At 49.5% G+C, this 20,114-nt stretch overlaps 1 protein-coding gene across 2 annotated transcripts in view; it reads right to left on the bottom strand.

Moving 5' to 3' along the window:
• The window catches only part of ARNT2 (aryl hydrocarbon receptor nuclear translocator 2), a 194,158-nt gene extending 178,667 nt beyond the window's left edge, over positions 1-15,491 (bottom strand). The window contains exon 1 of one of the 2 annotated variants that reach the window (XM_027089167.1): positions 15,279-15,491. In XM_027089167.1, coding sequence (XP_026944968.1) covers positions 15,279-15,309 — 31 coding nt within the window. In that variant the 5' untranslated portion in view covers positions 15,310-15,491. The remainder of the gene's footprint in view (positions 1-15,278) is intronic. The other variant, XM_027089169.1, reaches the window with a different exon arrangement.
• Between the last annotated feature and the right edge of the window lie 4,623 nt (positions 15,492-20,114).

The following is a 20,114-nucleotide window of genomic DNA, read 5'->3' as shown; positions in this document are numbered from 1 at the left end:
TTCCTGACAGCCCACTTGGACTAAATGACAGCTAGCCAACAGGTTGCCTTCAATCAGACCTGAGGGTCTGGGTAATGAGCATCTCACTGGGAACTACCAAAGACCAGAGGCCTGTTTCCAATTTTCCTGAGTTGTGTAAGGTCCAAAGGTGTCATAAATGACCAAAGGGTGTATCTTCCCCGGAAAAATGAAAATGGATGTTCCAACAGCCAACCTGGCAGAGATGAGGCAGGTTTAATTTGATGGGTAAAAATAAAGCAGTAAGATGGGGTTTCCACGCAAGGTAACATAAGAAATTCCTATCAGTTACACAGTGTTGTTGGGTTCATTAAGGTTCAAAACCAATAAATTATAGGGTAATAATTTCTTTGTACCATTAGACGTTTTGGCAATAATTCCCTTTTTACTGATTTTAGACTTGTGATCACAGCTTTCCTTTTGTCTGCACTGGCCTGACAGACCATGGTCAGTCCTTTTATTTTCAAACCTTTAAATCACTTTTTTCAAGTTGTAAATAGTAGTACATGGTGGTATAGTTTGGCTTCTGTTGTTTTACACAGTTAGAGAATCATTTTCTTTTAAAAGAAAAGTGAATCTAGAGGCTTCTTTTAAAAGCCACCGTTTTCCAGTTAAAGGAGGCCCAGTGACACATGCCTCATCCTCTCTTTCTTCCCGACACACCATTAATGACAGTAAGGAACTTCTAACCCCTAATGCCAACAAGCTGGTATTTCCCCCAAGGAATGAGACTGGAGGTTTGTTTTCTAAAGAAATATAAACCTCCCCAAAGCAATCAGGAGCTGGGGAAGGAGAGAAGAGAGAGATGATCAATCCAGGAGGTCTGTATCTAACTAACAGAATTTCCAGAAAGAGAGGCTAGAGAGAAAGAATTTACTTAAAAAAAAAAAAAATTCAGCCCTAAAGTCAGTCTCTTGATTGAAGAGGCCCACTGAATACCCAGCACAATAAATGAAACAAATCCCCACACCACGGTCCAAACCTTCATTTTGGAGATGAGAAAATAAAAGCTCAAAGAGAAAAAGCGGGGTGCCCAAGGGCACAAACCAGGCCCATGCCGGACAGAGCCAGGACTGGGCACGAATACAGCACTCTTCCCACCTCTCCTGCCGCCTGGAATGCCTATCACACTTCTAGTTCACATCTCCCCAGGTCCGCTCAGTCATTCACCTTCCTCCTTCTCTCCCAAACCACCCAGGGAGAGCCAGTGTGACAGTGGAAAGAGGGTGAACTTAGGATCAGAATCAGTGCCAGTCTCAGCTCTGCCTCTTACCAGCTGTCAACTTCCTCATCTGTGAAATGAGGCTATTACGTCCAGCCATCAGAACGATCCATGAAGTTCACACATCCAGAAGCCTTGAGACAGGCTGAGTTAGTTGGCAGCGGGCACAGTATTGGCTTAGCAGCTTCTGCTTCTGTGGACCTGAAGGGTGGTCCAGAGACCAGCAGTATCACCTGAGAACTTGTCAGAAATACAAATGTCAACCCAACCCCTCTCTGACCCGACCCCGACCTACTGACAGAGCTTCTGGGACAGGGCAGCACTTGGTACTAACAAGCCACCCTCCTGGTGATTCTGAGGCAGGTCGAGATTGAGTGACTGAGCTACCTGTGTGACTGCGCCACCTAGTGGTGGACGGGCCTAACAGCTCCTGCGCGAACATTCAGCCTGAATGACTCAGGGGAGGAGCTGCCCTCTGCAAGACTGTAAATGCTTGAAGGCACAGACTGCGCCATTCTTTCTAACCAGTATAATCCGAGCACTTAAGCACCATGATTAATAAAGGGCATACAGTTAATAAATATTTGTTGAATGGATGAAGACGAATGAATAAACTTGAACAAAGAAGACACACGTCTTAACTCCTAGTCTGTCCACAAAGTGTTGTGAAAAACTGAAATGTCTTGGGATGCAGCCTGAGGCCCAGTGGCGCCAGTTCAAGAGGTGGAAGGAGACAGGGGCACCAAGCCACCACCTGCAGAGGCCGCTTCCAGGCGCCCAGGCACCGTGTCTGAGGTCACAGCAGCCCTAGGCATTCAACAGGGGACCCTCTTGGGTGGTCAGCCCATCCCAGTCTGTCCAGAGTATGAAGAGGCCAGGAGGGAGACTTGTTCTAGGGCGATGGGACCCTTCCCCCACCCCACTATGCCAGTGAGAACAGGGAGCAGAGAAGTGGGGGGCAGGGCATTACACACTGGTCTGCACTTAGGGGCAGGACCAGGGCAGAAAGTCTAGCAAACAGGGAGGGATGGCGAAAAGGACAGTCACAACACGACAGGAGGGAAAAGCCTGGAGTCCAGCAGGGTGGGGGAGGGACTGCCCCTGTAAGGAACACAGGCAGGGCGGGGATTTCCCCAGCATTGAGCCTGGGAGGAGGAATACTGGAGCGGGGACAGCTTGTGATCCCCACATGCACAGAAGAGCCCTGGTAACATCAGACTGCCTGCTTTCACAAGCCCATTTGGTTATTTGTTCCCCACGTTTTCCCTGCCCAGCTGGAAAGATGCCCTTCACTTCTGAGCCCTGAGCCCTGTTCCGCGCCCCCGTGAAAAACAATTACAGGGAGCAAAGTCACCGCTGACCCAGTGTGTACCATGTGCCAGGTCCCATCCCAAAAGGTGTTAAACAGAACCATCTAATCCACAATGCAACCGAATGAGGTGCACCACTGTACGTGTGAGGAGGCAGCGGCCACGAGAGGGTAACCAGCCAGCCCATGAGCCATGGTCACCGCATCCTCCGTGGCCTGCCTCGAGCCCGGGGGGCAGTGTTCTGCTCACCTCTGAATCCTGAGCACACAGCACAGTCAGTGCTCAATGAAGAAGTCACCACATTTCACAGATGGGAAAACTGAGGCCTTTGCCTCTACTGTCCCTTAGTAAATGGGTTCACATCGTCACACCACTTCACATCGTCACACCACTCACACAGTAGAGGAGTCTGGGTTTTTAAATACTTGTAGCAAGGTGACCCAGCATGAGCTACTGCGGTGACCCGAACATTTCCAACCTCTCTGGTTCCTTTGGGTCTTTGACGCAAAGGAAGGGGGGGGCTGGGAGGGAAAGAAGGACCAAGGGAGAGAGGGAGGAAGGAAGGAAGGACAAATGGAAGAAAGGAGGAGAAGATGAAGGAGGAAGAGAAAGAGACATAGGGAGAAAGAAAGAAGGGAGGAGGGGGTAGAGGGAAGGGGGGAGGACGGAGATTCTCAGATCTTGGGGAAAAACTCAGCAAGTTTCTGCAGGCAAATTATGCACCCCAAATATCTGATTTTTAAGTCACTAGGTCTTTCTTTATGAAGTCACAGTAAAATGCAAACTTGTTTTTAAGTGGACTATAGAAGAAACAGCAGGGGACTTCCCTGGTGGTCCAGTGGTTAAGACTCCACGCTTCCAATGCAGGGGGCCCGGGTTGGATCCCTGGTCGGGGAGCTAAGATTTCACATGGGGTGCAGCCAAAAAAAAAAAAAAAAAAAAAAGCAGCAGCAAATTCACTTCCTAAAGTAAACACAAATACACATCTAAACCTGGATATGCACCAGCCAGGAAGAGCAGGACAAATCACACACTAATTACTGTTTGAAGGAAGATCCGACTGTTAATTGCAGTGTGTTTCAGGCATTGCACATGAGTAACTTACCTGAAAAGCTTTCCAATCTGTATGTTAGGAAAGTTGGTAATTAAACACTTCAACTTCCTATTGACTTTATTAGAGATATGATAAGCCTTACACAGTTAGATTATAATTATTTTATTTGTCAAGTGAAGTTGATATTTAGTTAGGAAACTGTTATCCTCACAGGCTTTTTAAAAAAACCCCAAAACCCTGGGACCTGCACTTGACAAAGAGCATCTGAAGCTACCTATATATGGTGTATAGAACCCAAAGAGGTTTGCCAAGCACGTAGGGAATGGCACGTAGAACCACTAATCATCCTTCCTTAGCTTTATCTGCACAGGACCTTGACTTCATCGACTCAGAGACTCGCTTTTAAGTAATGCCTGCTAAAAGCAGCCTTGTGATATAACATCACTTGGGGGGGGGGTTCTTGATAAAAATTTTAAAAGCAAAATCCCAACGTAATCGTGAGGCAACATCAAACAAAACCAAATTGAGGGATATTTTATAAAGGGACTGGCATGTACTCAGCAAAAATGTTACAGCCATGAAAGGGAAAAAAACAAACCAAAAAAGACAGCAATAATTCCAGAATTAAAGAAGACTAAGGGACATCATAACTTGTAATCCTGGTTTAAACCTGGAGCCAAAAAAAAAAAAAAATGTTTTGGCTATGAAGAACAACGGTAAAATACGAATAAGGTCTGTGGCTTAGCTGATACTGTTATATTAATGCCAACTTCCTGATTTTTAAACATTTTTTAAAATATTTATTTAGGCTGGGCCGGGTCTTAGTTGCGGCACACGGGATCTCCGCTGCAGCATGCAGGATCGGTTTGGTTGTGGCATGCAGACTTCTTAGTTGTGGCATGCATGCGGGATCTAGTTCCCCGACCAGGGATCGAACCCAGGCCCCTGTATTGGGGAGCGCTGAGTCTTACCCACTGGACCACCAGGGAAGTCCCACTAACTTCCTGATTTTGATCATACATTGTAGCTCTGTAGGAGGATGTGCTAATTCTTAGGAACACACACTGAAGTATTTAGAATTAAAAGGGGCATCGTGTCTACCATGTATTCTCAAATTGTTCAGGAAAATAAAGAGAGAGAAAAACTGAAGAAATTGATTAGGCAAAGGTGGTGAATGTTAACACTTGAGGAATCTACGTGATGGGAATACAGGAGTTCTGTGCACTATTCTTGCAACTTTTCTGTAAGCCTGAAATTACTTCAGCGTAGAAAGTTACTAAAAACAGAAAAGGAACCTTGTAGTGGTCATGCTGCTTCTCATTGGTTCGCAATTTGAGGGACTTGGAGACCAATCCATTCATTCATTCATTCAGTAATATTTATTAAGCTCCTATTATGTGGCAGGCTTCATTCAGGCCACTGGGGATACCATAGTGAAAAAAGAAAATCCCAACTCTAAAAGGGAAATGAAGCAACTTGAGGTTTCTGGCAAATCCCCACTTGGATGCCTTGAACTCATGATGTCTTCAACTCAACATGTCCCAAGACCAAGTCTGTCATCTCCCTGCCACCTCCACCAAAATACCAGGACCTCATCAACGTTCGCCGTCTTGGGAAACAGCACCCTACCCTTCCCGTGACTGAACTGGGAACCTAGCCACTGCCGCCTCTATCAGCTCAATCTGATCCATCATCTGGTTCTGTTGGCTTTACCTCCTAAGTATCTCAGGGATCCACCTGCTTCTCTCCACGTCCACTGCCACGTGGAGCAGGCCCCAGTGGTCCCCTCCCTGGACGGGGAGGATGGATGCCCTCACCAGGCCGGCCTGATTCAACAGCCAGAGGGATCTTTTCAAAATCCACCTCCCAGTACATCACAGCCCTGCTCACAACACTTCAATGGCTTCCTGTTGCATTTGGACACAAAGACACCTTTCTTTTTCCTGATACTTACTTAAATAATACCCTCGTGCATGTGACTGTTTAATAAACGGCCGACTCTCCCCACAGTGAGCTCCACGGGGGCCGGGACCACGCCTGGGTTTGCACACCACTGTGAGCACAGAGTTGGCATTCAATTAATATTTGTTTAATTAGGTGGATAAGCAATTAAAATACTTAATGTCGGGCTTGGACCAGTGAATGGAGTGTGGTACCATTCACTGCCACAGGGGACCTGGGGGAGGCGGGCGTGGAGGAGGTGCTGGCTTTGCAAAACGTGAGGGAGAGGTGGACAAGACGCCGGGCAGGCAGCGGGAAACAGAGACCTGTGGTTTGTGAGGCTGACTTCAGGAAAAGGCACGTACTCTGGTGCTAAATCGAGCTGTGCGCCCCCGAGCCGTTCCTGTAACACACGCTCTCTCTGCCCTTCAGGAGGAGCTGGGGGGCGGGGTCACGTTCGCTCCTGCCCTCTAACAAGCCGCCAGTCATGTGCATAAAACTGTCCCGCCCCGCCTGCTGTGGACACTGGCTGAACACACGTGTGGCCAACCTACTTCGCTCAGCATCTCTCTACACGCCACCCCCAGCACTGGGCACCTCACCCTTGGTGCAGGGGTGGCAGAGGGGTGCCCGGGGAAGGCTGGCTGAAACAAATTAGAAGTTTTCTGATGTGAAATGCTTTCAAAGAGAGAGAACACAGCTGTGATCCTTGATCACATTCATTCATTTCATTCTTTCTGGGACTTGGAATCCATCAAGCATATCAAATGATGGCAAATGAGTCCAGACTATGCCTCGTTTTAAACCTGCTGATGTGATAGAAACATCAATGCTGTTCTAAAAATAATAATAAAAAATTCGGGCAGTTCTGTTATTTCACATTTAAATTAACTTCCATTATGGATCTCATAATTTTCTGAGAAGTAGCATCTTGTTTCTAAAGCCACCATGTTTTCGTACTCTGAAGTGGTGGTCTCGGGGGCCAGCCCCTTCATTTCTGCCAGCTGTGTACCCCATGGAACTCCCGGGTTCCTTTCTCAGTTGCCACTGCCCAGAGGCTTACGAGAAGTTCTGTCCGCATAGACCGGGGTTTCTCAGCCTGGCACTGGTGACATTTGGGGCTGGGTCATTCTTTGTTGTGGGAGCTGCCCTGTGCACTGTAGGATGTTTCGCAGCGTCCCTGGCCTCCACCCCCAAGATGCCACCTCCCACCCTACCTCCCCACCCACCCCTGATGCTGTAACAACCCGGAATGTCTCCCAGTCGATAAGCACTGTGTGAACACATCTCTGGCCCCCCTGGGCCAGGGTTCTTAGATGCTCTGCCACTTGGCTCAGAGTCTCCGAGAGAAGAAAGAGAATAGCATCGGATGACGGCTATGAATGAAATAAATGGGGGCAAAATGCACTTTGCTACTTGCTGTCGCCTCAAAGTCTGGAACCCAGCTCATCTATTGCTGTCTGTAAGGGGCAACCACGTGGCTCTCCTGATAAATAATCAATCATTTATCGCTTCCAGTGGATTTTCCTTAACTGTGGTTAGGGCAGCTTGGCAGGCCAGGCAGAAACCGGAGGGAAGTTGCATTTCTCAACAGGCAGAGAGCCTCTGATGGCCACGAGTAGGTCACTGTAGGTCCCCCAGGAGTGCCCCGTGTACAGAAGACTACCCTCCTCTCCTCTGGTCCCTCACTCGGCTACCAGCAAGGTACTTCACTGACCTGGCTCCCGGAAAGGTCTGAATCCACCCACTGAGCTTGGTTTTGGCTTGGGCCAACCCCCCGGGGTGCTCTTCACCCTGGACACAGTACCCCAGAATCGTCCCAGGCTGCCAACACCCAAGCCTTTCCTTTTGCTACCTGAGCCTGGGTGCAGAGGTGCCCAGTGCCACCTGCAGCTGGTCTCTATTTTTTTAGAGTTGTGGAAGAAAACCAGGGATCATCAAAACCAAAAGCAAACACATTTGCCCTCCGTTATTAAAACGTCCTGAATCTGCATCTGAAGCGGCAGTAACTACCACAGCTTGCCTAACGCCACAGAAGGCAGGCAAGAAGGACAACACCTTACCGCGCCCTGTGCTCTCTGAGTCTGGGGGCTGGTCAGCCAGGTGGCCTGGTGGGGGATGGACAGTTCAAACCAAGGAGGATGTGTGGACAACAGACAGGGATCAAAGGTTTCCAGGACAGTTATAGCACGTGTGTTTGGGAAGGCCACGTGAAAGAAGGGAACGGGTAAGGGCAGGGCTGGGGCACAGACAGAACCCGGGGGGCAGAGGGGAGCCTGGCGGGGGCTGCAGGGCCCTGCCCAGAGCTGGAAGCAGAGCATCTGAGCTCATGTCCATGTATGCCCTAGGGACCCCAGGTGAGTCTCTGAACCCCTTTGAGCCTGTGGTTTAACCTCTGTGGAAAGCAATATAAAATAAAAATATACCAACCCACTTGGCTATGTAATTCCACTTCTAGCAGTTACCCTAAGGAAAAAAGTCATGTAATTATATATTTACATACAGGGATGTACACTACAGTGTTGTGTATAATTTTGACAAATGGAAAAGCACACCAAATGTTACATGCCTAAATATGAGACTAAGTCAAAAAATTATGACAAGGCCATAAATCAGAACACTTCAGTATCTCTGGTAAGATACACTGTTCCTATTAATGAAGGTGGAAAAAAATGATATGTTCTGAACAATTCTATTTTGTGTTGACTTATGACGTTTTTTAAAAAGTCTGTAACAACATATGCAAAACCCTTAATAGTGGGTAGTAGAACTATCTTGGCACTTACATATAGTTTCCAAATTTTTCATAATCCACACGTATCTTTCTTGCTGTGTTCAGGAGGAAAAGTGATTATGGGGAAGAAAGAAGCCAACTCCTCGGCGGGGGCTAGGAGAAGACCCCTCCCAGGCTCTGCTTAGCTGCTCTCCCAACACAACTGGAGCAGTAAAAGATGCCCCATGTTACTGTACAATGTACAAGAGCAGGAATTACCTACTTGTGAACATTTTTGCTTCTTTGTGGATTTCCCTGAAAAATGTTCCAATTGTTACAGTCAGTCTCGAAAGCCACGCAGACTCTACTTATTTGCAAAGGGTCTCGCTTCCAACTCCAGGGCCTGTGGCCCCTCAGTGCTGCCTTTCTGGGACCCGTGTCAGCCCCTCCGGGGGGGCAGTTGGATGGAGAGCCAGCCCCGGGGGACCTTATCTGTAACTGCCGGTGATTACACAAGCCATAGCAACAGTTTCGCACACAGAGCAGAAGGCTCCAAAGGGGAGGACCTTTGTGGGGCTTTCACAGGGTGGGGATACGGGTCTTCCACCACTACCAGCTGGTCTCCAGGCTACTACCAGTCTGCCCTGCCCTCCTTCTGGGAAGAAGGATAATATTTGTGTTTCCAAGGCCTTATTATAAAGTCTAGAGGCACTGCTGTGGGGACAGATTATTCTGGTAGGGTTTTCAGATCAAAATCAGTTCCCATCAATAAAAATCAGAATCTGGATTAGACAGCACTGGTGTATTTGGTTTCAGAGACCCACAGATACAGTGCACATGCTTTCTTCTCCTCAAGGTGGGCGTTTCAAGGCAGTCACATACAAAACTGTGGTGCAACTGTCTGGCGTCCAGACATTCACTCATCAGCAAACCTTCCCGCATGCCTTGCTGTACAGGAGGCAATATGGTAGATGCTGGGGCCACGTCAGCGACAGATGCCTTCCCTGCCGTCAGGGGGCTCCCAGAGCTGCAGGACACACAGGCATGGATCAAACATCTAGGTGATTTACTGTTTCATTCCGCATGAGAGGAAGAGCTCCAACCCAAGTCCACCCTGCGGGGCCCTGGTGGAATGCATTCCAGGCACACTTGATCTGGATAAAGGGGTCAGGAGGGCCTTCTCCAATGGAGTAAGAATTCAAGCTGAGGCCATAAGGAAACAAAAGGAGTCGGATGGGGAAATGGTTAGGTGTGGGGAGCGGGTGGGAGAGAGGAGGAAGGGACAGGTGAGCAGTTTATCATCCCAAGAAGAGGAACACGGCACAAGCAAAAGCCCTCAAGTGGGAAAGGGCTTGACTAGAAGCGGGAGTCCATTTCTATTCATTGAACAAGAAGTTCTGTGTGTTAAACTAGTGCATCAGCCTGACCTGCACGGCTCCTACCCGCTTCTGTGTGAAAGCGCTCTCAGCTCCTCACACAGCATATCCCATTCCTGGGCAACTCTGCTGGACATTCCTTTCCTAAGGACGGCCCAGCACAGAGCTGACACTGTGAGTGGAGTAATGCTTCTGGAAAAGATACAGAAATTATTTCTCCATGCATCTTGGTGAATCTCAGCACAGGCCGACAATGAAGCAGTAATGGAGGCACTGCTGGGGAACTGAGGGGATTTGGTCCAAGTGTTCCACTCTCCTTGATCTCACTTTCCCCAAGGAAAGCATTTAGAGAAGCTGCTCTTTACTTATTTCTCCAGCCCAGATCCCTTGGGCCCACACGGCCCTCGGTCTCCCCAGCGGCTCCACCTCTGTGTCTCCTGGGCACCTGCACCCAACCGTCTAACGCAGGAGCCTCGAGCACACCCCACAGCCACGTGTGCCTCACTATCTTCCCATCACCTCCCACCACCCAGCTGTCAGGACAGAAAGCTGGGACTCATTCTTGACTGTTCCCCCCCCTCAGCACCCTCTCCCAACCCTGTACCCTACAGTTATGGTGCTACCCGCAAAAAAGAGGTGCTGCAGGCGCCCTGCCCGACTGCACGGATGGCCGAGGATACAACTAGTGCCCCTGGAGCTGCTCGGCATGGCGTCCTGGCCCCCAAATATATCTCAACTCCATCTCCTTCTCTCCACGCCCAATGCCACCCCCCGTCCACGTCAGCAACATCTAACGGGACCCTTGCTTCTCCGCTGTCCTCCTTCCAGTCTGCTCTCCAGACAGCAGCCACTGCGGGTGGGATCACGTGTCTCCACTGCTCAATACCCGTCTAGCTCTCTGTTGCTCTTAGAATCGAACCTCAACCCCGTACCCCAATCCATGCCTCTCCGTGAGTGGTCCCCCTCACCCCCGTCGCCCCTGCTCACCCACCGTCCTCCGGCCACCCTGGCCTGTTCTGGCTCCTCGAACCAGCCCAGCTCTTCCCGACCTCAAGCTAGCGCAGCTCCCCGTAACTGACACATACTAGTTGCTTGATAAACACTGACTGAGGAATAGATCAATCTCTTTTTTAGATATCACTCCTATCTTTTGACAAGTGCTAAAAGGCTGTTGGTTCATCACGGGGCTCCCTGGCACATGCCTAAAGGACAAACTCTGTATCATTTTTTACTGGAAAAAGAGACCATATGTTTTACGTACAGGTGGTGAGGCAGCAAAATTGACTTTTTCTTAATGCACGGTATTTTACTGGTTCTAGATGCAATCTTCTGAAATATCACTGAAATGGAGGAGCATTTTACGATTGATGGTACGTCATCATTGAACTGGCAGCAGTATTTTCCGGGAAGCACATAAAAGAATGATGTATCTTGCAATCAAGAGACTTCTAGAAAGCACGAAATGCAGTGTGTAAAGACGTTGGACATGTATGTTCAGCTCGTTTGCGTGTTCCACCTCTAGCTGAGGCAGTGCTGCTGGGCAGCTTGCAATCACAGCTAGCATCTCTCCAAAGCTCTAACTCTACCCCATCGTTCTTGGGGGTCCATCTGGGTCCCTGAGAGCACTGAGAAGACAAGCACTTGACGGTTCCCCAGACTTTCACAAATCCACCCACCCACACACCCACCTCCAGCTCTCTGAGACCCTTCCTAAATTCTCCATAGGCCAAACTCTCTCTTTTTGAGGGGCCCAGTTTCAGAAGCTACCTCCCTACAAAGCTTCCTCTCATGATACATACACACCTAGTCAAGTTCATCTCATTCCACCTTTTGTTATAAACCTGGTCTTGACGTCTCCCCTATTAGACTCAGAACTCCCAGAGGTTGAGGAAGGGGTGTTCACATTGCCCTCCGCCCTGCACAGTGTTTGGAAGGTCAAAGGTGTTCAATATGTTTGCTGAACCGACCCGAATATCCCTCCATCTAAGGCAATTTTTGCCAAGAATCTTCTGCACTATACAATCAATTCCAAACTAAAATGCCAGAGACCAGAAACCTGGAGGGGAAAAAAAATCTAATAGTTGATTTCAGAAAAAAGTAGAAATTCTAAATCTCTTAAAACATACCTCTGAAGTTTAAAAATGTGCAAGCCTTATTAACACTCTGCAAATACTCATTTCGGAGTGTGCTCCGATAATGCGTAATTCCTAATGATCACTGGTCTGAATTTGAACCTGAGTCCCTCATGCTTAAGTTACACAAGATTAAGGTGGAAACAATGGAGTTGGAAAAACGGTCCCCTTCCGAACTGTGCCATTTCAGCTGCACGTACCCTTTCATGCATGAAACTAATTCAAACCTTCATTATTAAATACAAATCAGAAATGCTTAAAAATCACCCAAAGGAAGTGAAACAAATAGTACATATATACGGAACAGAAGATTCTAGAGTTCCATTCTCTAGTCTAGAGGACATAAGTTCTTCCTATCTAGAAAGAATAGAGAAAATCAGCCACTACCATAATATTAGCAACGAAGGTAGGGGCTGCAATGACCTAGAAATAGGGAGGGGTCAGAGGCCCCAGGAGAGGGGAACCAGACCAGGAGTACTGCGGCAGATGCCATGAGAAGAACGTCCAGAAGACAAACCCTTCCTTCTCCAAAGACCACTCCTCCCCCAGAGTAACTGGTAGAATCTGCAAACCCAAACAGGGGACCTAGAAGGGGCAGGTTAGAGGTTTGAACCTGGCTCAGATCACCTGAATACATGAGAGCAGGAAGATTCCAACTTCACCTGTCATTACCTAGACCCCAGAGTGCCCCTGCCGTACATCACAGACAAGCATCATTGCAAATGGGTCTGCTGGTGTGCAGTGGTCAGCTGCAGAGAAAGGAACAAGTGGGTAGGGGTGGGGAAGTGATGGCCTGTCACCTTCGTACCCTGGACACAGATTAGCAGCAGAAATAAACCTCGGTGCCTCCCAGTGCATTTGCCTGTGTTCACTGAGCTCTTATTCTTTGCAAAGCAACAGCATCTGGGGAGAGGGGGGGAGGTGGGAGAAAGAGGAGGAGGCATTCAACCAAGCATCACATGACTCATGCCTCTGAGAGGTGGACTCTGGGTGTCCAGCTCGGGCACCTTGCCTCTCTTGGTGGTAAATTGCCAGGAAAAGTCTGAAACCTCTCTCTGGGCTCTAACCTTTAGCTGTATCCCTTGAAACTACACCCTTTCCCCAGACAGGTTTGCGATTCACACGGTGAGAGAACAACCTGCCCCACAGATCTGAGGGTTACCGCGGAGGGCCACTCAAAGAAAAGACGGGTGGGTAAGAGAAAAGGCGACCCCCTCAAGGAGTTTTCCCTTGAGAAGGTCTCACCATGCTCAAGATCTCTGGTATCTCTGCGAACAGAGAAAAGACACAGACATCACTGTCCATCAAGCAAGCCAAATTATTTTATTATTTTGCAAATAATAAAAACAATGCCCTGCACTTGCTTGATTCAAGTGTCCCACAGTCCAAGGTACAGACATTTGTGTGCTCAGCACCGCCAAGCCCAGCAGCTGCCCCGTATTTATTCCATTAAGCTCACGGAACAATGTTATGGACAAAACGCCTTAAACGGAGATGTAATGGTATGTACGTATATGTGTATATGTGTAAACATATATATATATATATATATATATATATATATATATATATATATATAAAATGTACATTGCCTCTGATTTTATTCCTATTTCCAACATAAACCTACGTTGGACTAAAATATCCTCATTTAACTTCCTTCGCTTTTTCTAACGTCATAACATTTAAATCGATCAAGTTGCTATTGATTTTTAAGCAGCTGAACAGGTTGAAATGGCAGGCTTCGGTCGCAAGCAAACTGGCACAGCTGTTTTCAAACAGCGTCTGGACAGGGAACTCATCTGTTCTTCCAAGACTCCCTACTTTGCTCATGCAACCTCCGTCCTTGGAACTACTGAGGCTCTTCACCTCGGTGTCTCCATGGACACCCCACCTCAGTGCCTCCTAGGCCACTCCCTTTACCCTTACCCCCAATCTAAGCAGTGCAAGTCTGAGCTCCTCCACCTGCCCAATGGTGCTGTCCTTCCTCTTTCTGTTCCAAGCCAGTGCCGCTAAGTCTCACCTCCCCAGCACCTGCCTCATTTTGACCCCGCCTCCCCGCCTCCAGTCTTGCTGCCTCCTTTCCATGGTACCTCAACTTAGCTGACAAATTAATCTTCCACAAGTACTGTGACCATGTGGCTACCCTATTCAATACCACAGAGAACTCTCTCATAACGTGTAGGGCAAGAGCCCATACTCCTTAGCCTGTCCTTCAAAGCCCTCTAAAGCCTGGCCAATGCCAAACCAGTCTGTGTGATATTCCGCTGCTCCCTTATACCCCTAATGCTCCAACCACCCACTGGCATCTACACATGCTCAGAGTAAGTCCACCATAGCTCACGCCATCCCTTGTACCTGCAAGTCGCTTCAGCGCCGGGCTCTGTGTATTCAAACCTCCCAGTTCTTCAAACTCCAGTTTTAAAGTGTCCAACCTCCAAAAGCCTTTCCCTTACCACTTTAGATGGAAGGAAGCCTTCACTTCTAACTCGTATGACACATTTTTTTTTCTTTGCTAGGCATTGTGGGTGTTCACCCTCCCACCCACCCCACGACCTCCCTCTACGGGGAACTGCCTGACCGCTGGCCTCTCTCTTACTCTCCCTGCATCCTCCACAGGGATCTAACACCATGTCATGGCCAGAGCAGTCACTGCACAGCACCCAAAACTTTGTAGCAGTCTGTCTAGGTGTCCCCCTTTCCATTCTCGGACACCCTTCAGGCTGTCCTATTCACAAGGTAGGGCATTTTCCCAACTAAAATAGAATTTCCCTGCTGCAATTCCAAAGCAGGTCAATATTCCCACCTGACCATGAACTCTTCCCATTTTTTGAAATCTGCCCATTGAGCACAGTTGTCATAGACGGCACCCTGAGAACAGGTCAGCCTTAGAAAAAGCAGAGGATGTTGAACCGGCCTGGGCTTCTCCACGCTGCGTTTCTACAGACTGTGTGTGTCTGTGTCCATTGAAGATCAGGATACATAGTAGCTAGTCGCGAAGGGCTCAAAGGACCAGCGCTTGGGGAGCGGGGCGGGCAGGGGAGCATCCGGGGAGTTCCACCCTGTTGAATCCTGGGTCCAAACTTTTCCCTCGGTCAACGCGGTACCCTCCTACCCGCCCCGACCGGCAGACGCCTGATGCCACAGGGGCCGCAACAGAAAGAGAAAAAGGCGTCGGATGGGGGAGGCAAAGCTGGGTATTTTCGCAACTTAAGTGGTTCGTGGACTGGCCCTTCTGGTTCCCAGGGATGCGAGGCAGCGTCCGCCGCCCGCAGGTAGGAGCTGGCGCGTCCTGGAAACCGGGATGGGGCAGAGATTGGGATGAAGATGCCGCGGCTGGTGCTGATGCTGAGGCTGCCGCGCAGAATGACAGCCGCTCCCCCCACCCTGCCCCAGGGGGTGTCGAGCGCCCGGCTCCGCGCTCCCGGGGGCGCTCGGCGCACTCAGTCCCTCCGGCCCACTCCGGCCCCGGGCAGGGCCTGCGGGCTGCCATGGGGCCCGCGGCCGCTACTCACCCGGAGGGTTGACCGCCGCCGGGGTTGCCATCTTGCTCGGAGTGCTCGGCGCGCGCCGGGCGGGGACGAGGAGGGGCGGCGCGGAGCCGGGCGCCCCACCCGGGGCAGGCGAGGCCAGCGCAGGCCCAGGCGCCGCCGCCGCCACCGCTACCACTGCCACACAAAGGACGGCGCGGGCGGGCGCTGCCTCCGCGCTCTCCCGCCGCCGCGGCCGCCCGCCGCCCCCGCCTTTATCGCCTCCGCCCCCTACTCGGCCTCCTCCTCCCGCTTCAGCCTTTGTCACGCGGCGGGGGGTGCCGGGCCGCGGCTCCCCCGGCCAGGCCGCAGCACCGCGAGACTTGGGGCCGCGGGCGGGTGGGGCGACCCCCGAGTCTGGGGCCGCCCCCTCGGGCCCGCGCAGGTGCCCAGGCTCGAGCCGGAGACACGCCCCCTCCCTTGTCGCTGGGTCCGGGTCTCTCCCACCCCCGGGTGTCCGGGACGCATCACGGAGGGGCGCTGTCCCCAGGCCAGAGGGCCGGGGCGGAGAAGGTGGGGGGGCAACCTCTTAAGATGCAGAGGGACGCGGGTCTCGGAGACGGAGAGAAACAAAGGCGCCCCAGTGCTGCCCACTTAGCATGCCAGGGCCGTGCCGCTCGGCTCCCGCGGCTAGAGACGCCCAAGGCCACGGGCACCTCCAAGGCCACGGCCACGGACAGCTGACGAGCGCACTCAGCAAACACCCTGGCAGAGGCAGCCGGCCCGGGAATTTGTGGATGATTTGGCTTTGAGAAAGGCTCTCAGCTCTGCTTTCCTTCTTGCGCTGTGGCTGTCATTGGTTATCACCTGAAGTTCTTGCAGGAGGCTTATACGACCACCTGAGCGTTTAAAAGATTCTCTCAATGCTTTTGTCGGCATATCCTGGTAAAGTTAGGCTGTAGGGAGCTTGGAGGGATTGTTTCTCTGCCAGACGGTAGGCTGGCTCTTAGGAAGAAGACTGGCACCCTAGTGGGTGCCCTGTGCAGGTTCCATGGAAGAGTGAACACATCCCAGTGAGAGCCACAAACGGCAAGATGGCCCCTAAATGTAGACATGTTTGCAAAAACATCGGACTGTCTGAAATCCTTACGAAGCAGCATTTGGAGGGATGGGTAGAGAAAAAATGCTTGGGGTATATTTTCGCATAAGCATTGTCTTCCGGAGAGTATTTGACACTACTGATTTGACTAACACGTGCTTAATATTCATTTGTTTATCGATTCCACGAAACTGAATGTCTGTTGTGTGCCTGGCACAAAGCTAGGCATTGGCCAGACCGTGGAAAGAGAGCCACAGGGGCTCTGCCCTCCCTGGACTTCTAAGGTATTTGCACTCAAGAAGCACACAGCTGCCTGGGGCACCTTGTGGTCACTGGTGAATGAATGAGGCCAGAGAGAGGGTGGAGTGATCAAGAAAGCACAAACTAGGCCGTGAAGAAATGAGCAGAATGTGGAGAGGTGGAAAAGAAAGACACTTCAGGTGAAGACTTAAGGCATGTGTGCATCCGGCATCACGATGGCCAGCTCCAGACAGATAACGAGAGGGAGAGAGAGAGCAACTCAGGTACCAGCTGGGACCACCCCCATCCAAGTAGCTGCCCCTGATTTCCCCAGCATCAGTCAAATGAGAGCTCAGGCTCTCTTCCACATACTCCCAACCGGCAACACCCTCAAAGACCCATGTGCACTTAATAAATACACGGTCTACCTGACTGAAGATTTGTTAGGGTAAGTGGAAGAGGAGGCTTATTGCACTCCTCAAGCAAGGTAAAAATCCACCTTCAATGTTTCTGCTACAGAACGATCCCCTTTTAGGAGCCGCTCCCCACTGGCAGTTCTGTCTGTGGTGGCGCATCTTTACATAGCCCCCAGCATCACTGTACCCCTGCTCCCACCAAGCTCTTTGCATTCTCCGACTTTCCACACCCCTCAGAGGTAAGCAAGGCCCTCTCCTTGGTGTTCACGCATCGTCCACAACATGTGGCTCATTTTGGTATTATCTCCAAACAAATACATTTTTAATAGTCTCCCTAAAAAATAAAAGTGTAGTAAACGTGACCATTACAGCTGCACGCACACATATATTTAACTGTGTTGCTGCCCTCTGCCCATTTTTCTAAAACGCTGCTCTGCAGATATCTTTAATCATTCTTCTTGCATTTGTCCATGGCAATAAAAGGTAGAATATGGACAGCTACAAGAGGCTGGGACACTTACCATGGTCTGCTTGGAGTCTGCCGTGCTGTGGTTTTCAGTAAGTAATAAATATGTCTGCGTTTGAACAGAGAAGGAGGCATTTCATCCTCTCCCCCAGTGACTACATCTTAGATCCTCTCCCCCAGTCACTACATCTTAGAGATGGAAGGGACCTTTGGCATCACCCAATTCAGCCCCCAGAGTCTGCAGATAAGGAAACTGAAGCTCAGAGTAGGGAAGTGACTTTCCCAAGGTCACACAGCTCAGTAGCCAAATAAGACTTGGAATTGAGTCACCCACAATGCTGGGATTTGGTGGGGGGGGGGGGGGGTGGAGGGGTGGAATGGGCAGGGTTTTGTGAAGGGATAGAGGAGTGGGTGATTTGGGCCCTCATCATCTCTCTTGTCTCTCGGTGTTAAATAGGTAACTACCCAGAAACATCGATTGTGGATGCAAACCCCCCACTCTTAAGTAAGCAGTCTGAAATGGAGCAGTTAGTCATTGTTGAATACTGAGTGTCGTTTGCACAGTACAGTGGTCTTGTGCTAATTATGAGAGCTAGTAGACTGTGACCGGTTAACAGGCTCAGGAATCCCACTCAATGTTTAAACAACCTAGAACTCTTTTAAATTCCAAAGGAGGCTATTGCTTTCAAAGCTGAGATTTGCATTTTTTTTTTTTTAATTAACGCTGAACCGCTGGGCCCGTAGCACACGATTCTGGGTACGGTATTCCCAGAAATGACTCGGGGTGTAGGCCACAGTGCTGATAACACTAGGTAGGGGGAAGAGATCACCTTGCCTCTGCTTCGTATCCCTTTGATATAAGAGACAGGACTCCCACTGTATAACGTATAATGATTCCAAGAATTGTTATCTTCTTTTAACTTTAACATAGCAAGAGACCAGGAAGCATGACATGAAAATGTATACAGCAAATGCTACTAGAAATTCAAGAAGGAACTGACAAAAAGCACAGTGGCAGCGTAGGCTAAGCTTTTTCTGGTTGTTGATGGAACAACAACAAATGCTAATGTAAGATATGTTGATGTGAAGTTTGTTGTTTACTCTCAGCCATAGTGTGGGACCGTAGACTCTGCTCCGCTAGCCTGAGCACAACTCTTCCTCTTAGCATGGGCCAGAGTCACCCGGCCCCAAGGGGAAAGCATGTGGCTATGACTGAGTGGGCCTGGAGACAATGACTAGACCACAATGGGACAGGCATAGTCTTCCTCCCTGGAGATGTCTGTCTCTTGGGAGTTGCTCTCATCCTAAGGCCTGAACTTCTTCAGGTACTGGTGAAACATGAGGGAAGGGGGCAACCATTAAAAGAACGACATAGCCATAGAACGTGACCAAAACTGGTTAGAACCAATGAGATCCAAGGTGGCAGAAGATCTGACTTCCAGTGGACCTTGAACCTCATTATACGTTCATTGTAATGCATTAACATAAGCTAAGTGACACACCAACCAGCGCCATGATAGTTCCGAGGCCAAGTTCAAAGACCAAAAAGTGGGCAGTGGCCCAATTCCTGTAAATCCCCGCCCCTTCCCCAAAACAGGTGGAATAATCCTCCCCCTCATTAGCCTACGAAATTACCCAGCCCATAAAAACTAACCACGCCATATTTCGGGGCCTCTCGCCTTCTGAGGTGGCCCACACTCTGTCTGTGGAGTGTGTTTCTCTCTAAATAAATCCACTTCTTACCTACCACTTTGTTTCTCACTGAATTCTTTCTGCAACGAGACATCAAGAACCTGAGCTTCATTGAGTCCTGAGACCAGGTGTGTCATCTCAGTTAAAAGGCCACGGGTTCCTCTAGCACTGCTGGTGAGAATGGAAATGGAAATGGACACCGTGGAGAACAGTCTGGAGGTTCCTTTAGAAACTAAAAATAGAATTACGATATGACCCAGAAATCCCACTCCTGGGCATATACCCAGAGAAAACCATAACTCAAAAAGACACATGCACCCCAGTGTTCATTGCAGCACTATTTACATTAGCCAGGTCATGGAAGCAACCTAAATGCCCATCGACAGACGAATGGATAAAGAAGATGGGTACATATATACAATGGAATATTACTCAGCCATTAAAAGGAATGAAATTGGGTCACTTGTAGAGACATGGATGGATCTAGAGACTGTCATACAGAGTGAAGTAAGAAAGATAAAAACAAATATCATATATTAACGCATATATGTGGAACCTAGAAAAATGGTACAGATGAACCAGTTTGCAGAGCAGAAATAGAGACACAGATGTAGAGAACAAACATATGGATACCAAGGGGGGAAAGTGGCAGGGGCGGGTGGTGGTGGTGGGATGAATTGGGGGATTGGGATTGACATATATACACTGATAGGTATAAAATGGATAACTAATAAGAACCTGCTGTATAAAAAAATAAATAAAATAAAATTCAAAAATAAAGACTGTGGGTTCAAGTCCCAGTCTGGGTTGTGGCCGGGTTCGAGTCCCAGTCTGGGTTCCACAGTTTTACTGGGGCAGCACGTGCTTGCCCTTGCCCTTTTGCTGACTTGCTGGTGGCATCTGGATTGGCCTCATCTACCATGTAAAGCAAGGACAGCCTATCAGGGTAGACTCTCAGCTGCTCTGGC

Source organism: Aethalodelphis obliquidens, unplaced genomic scaffold, assembly GCF_003676395.1.
Source record: "Aethalodelphis obliquidens isolate GAN/ISIS:26980383/991018 unplaced genomic scaffold, ASM367639v1 scaffold65, whole genome shotgun sequence".
NCBI lineage: Eukaryota > Metazoa > Chordata > Mammalia > Artiodactyla > Delphinidae > Aethalodelphis > Aethalodelphis obliquidens.
The sequence above is the reverse complement of the archived record's forward strand: the minus strand, read 5'-3'. Positions and strand labels throughout refer to the sequence as shown.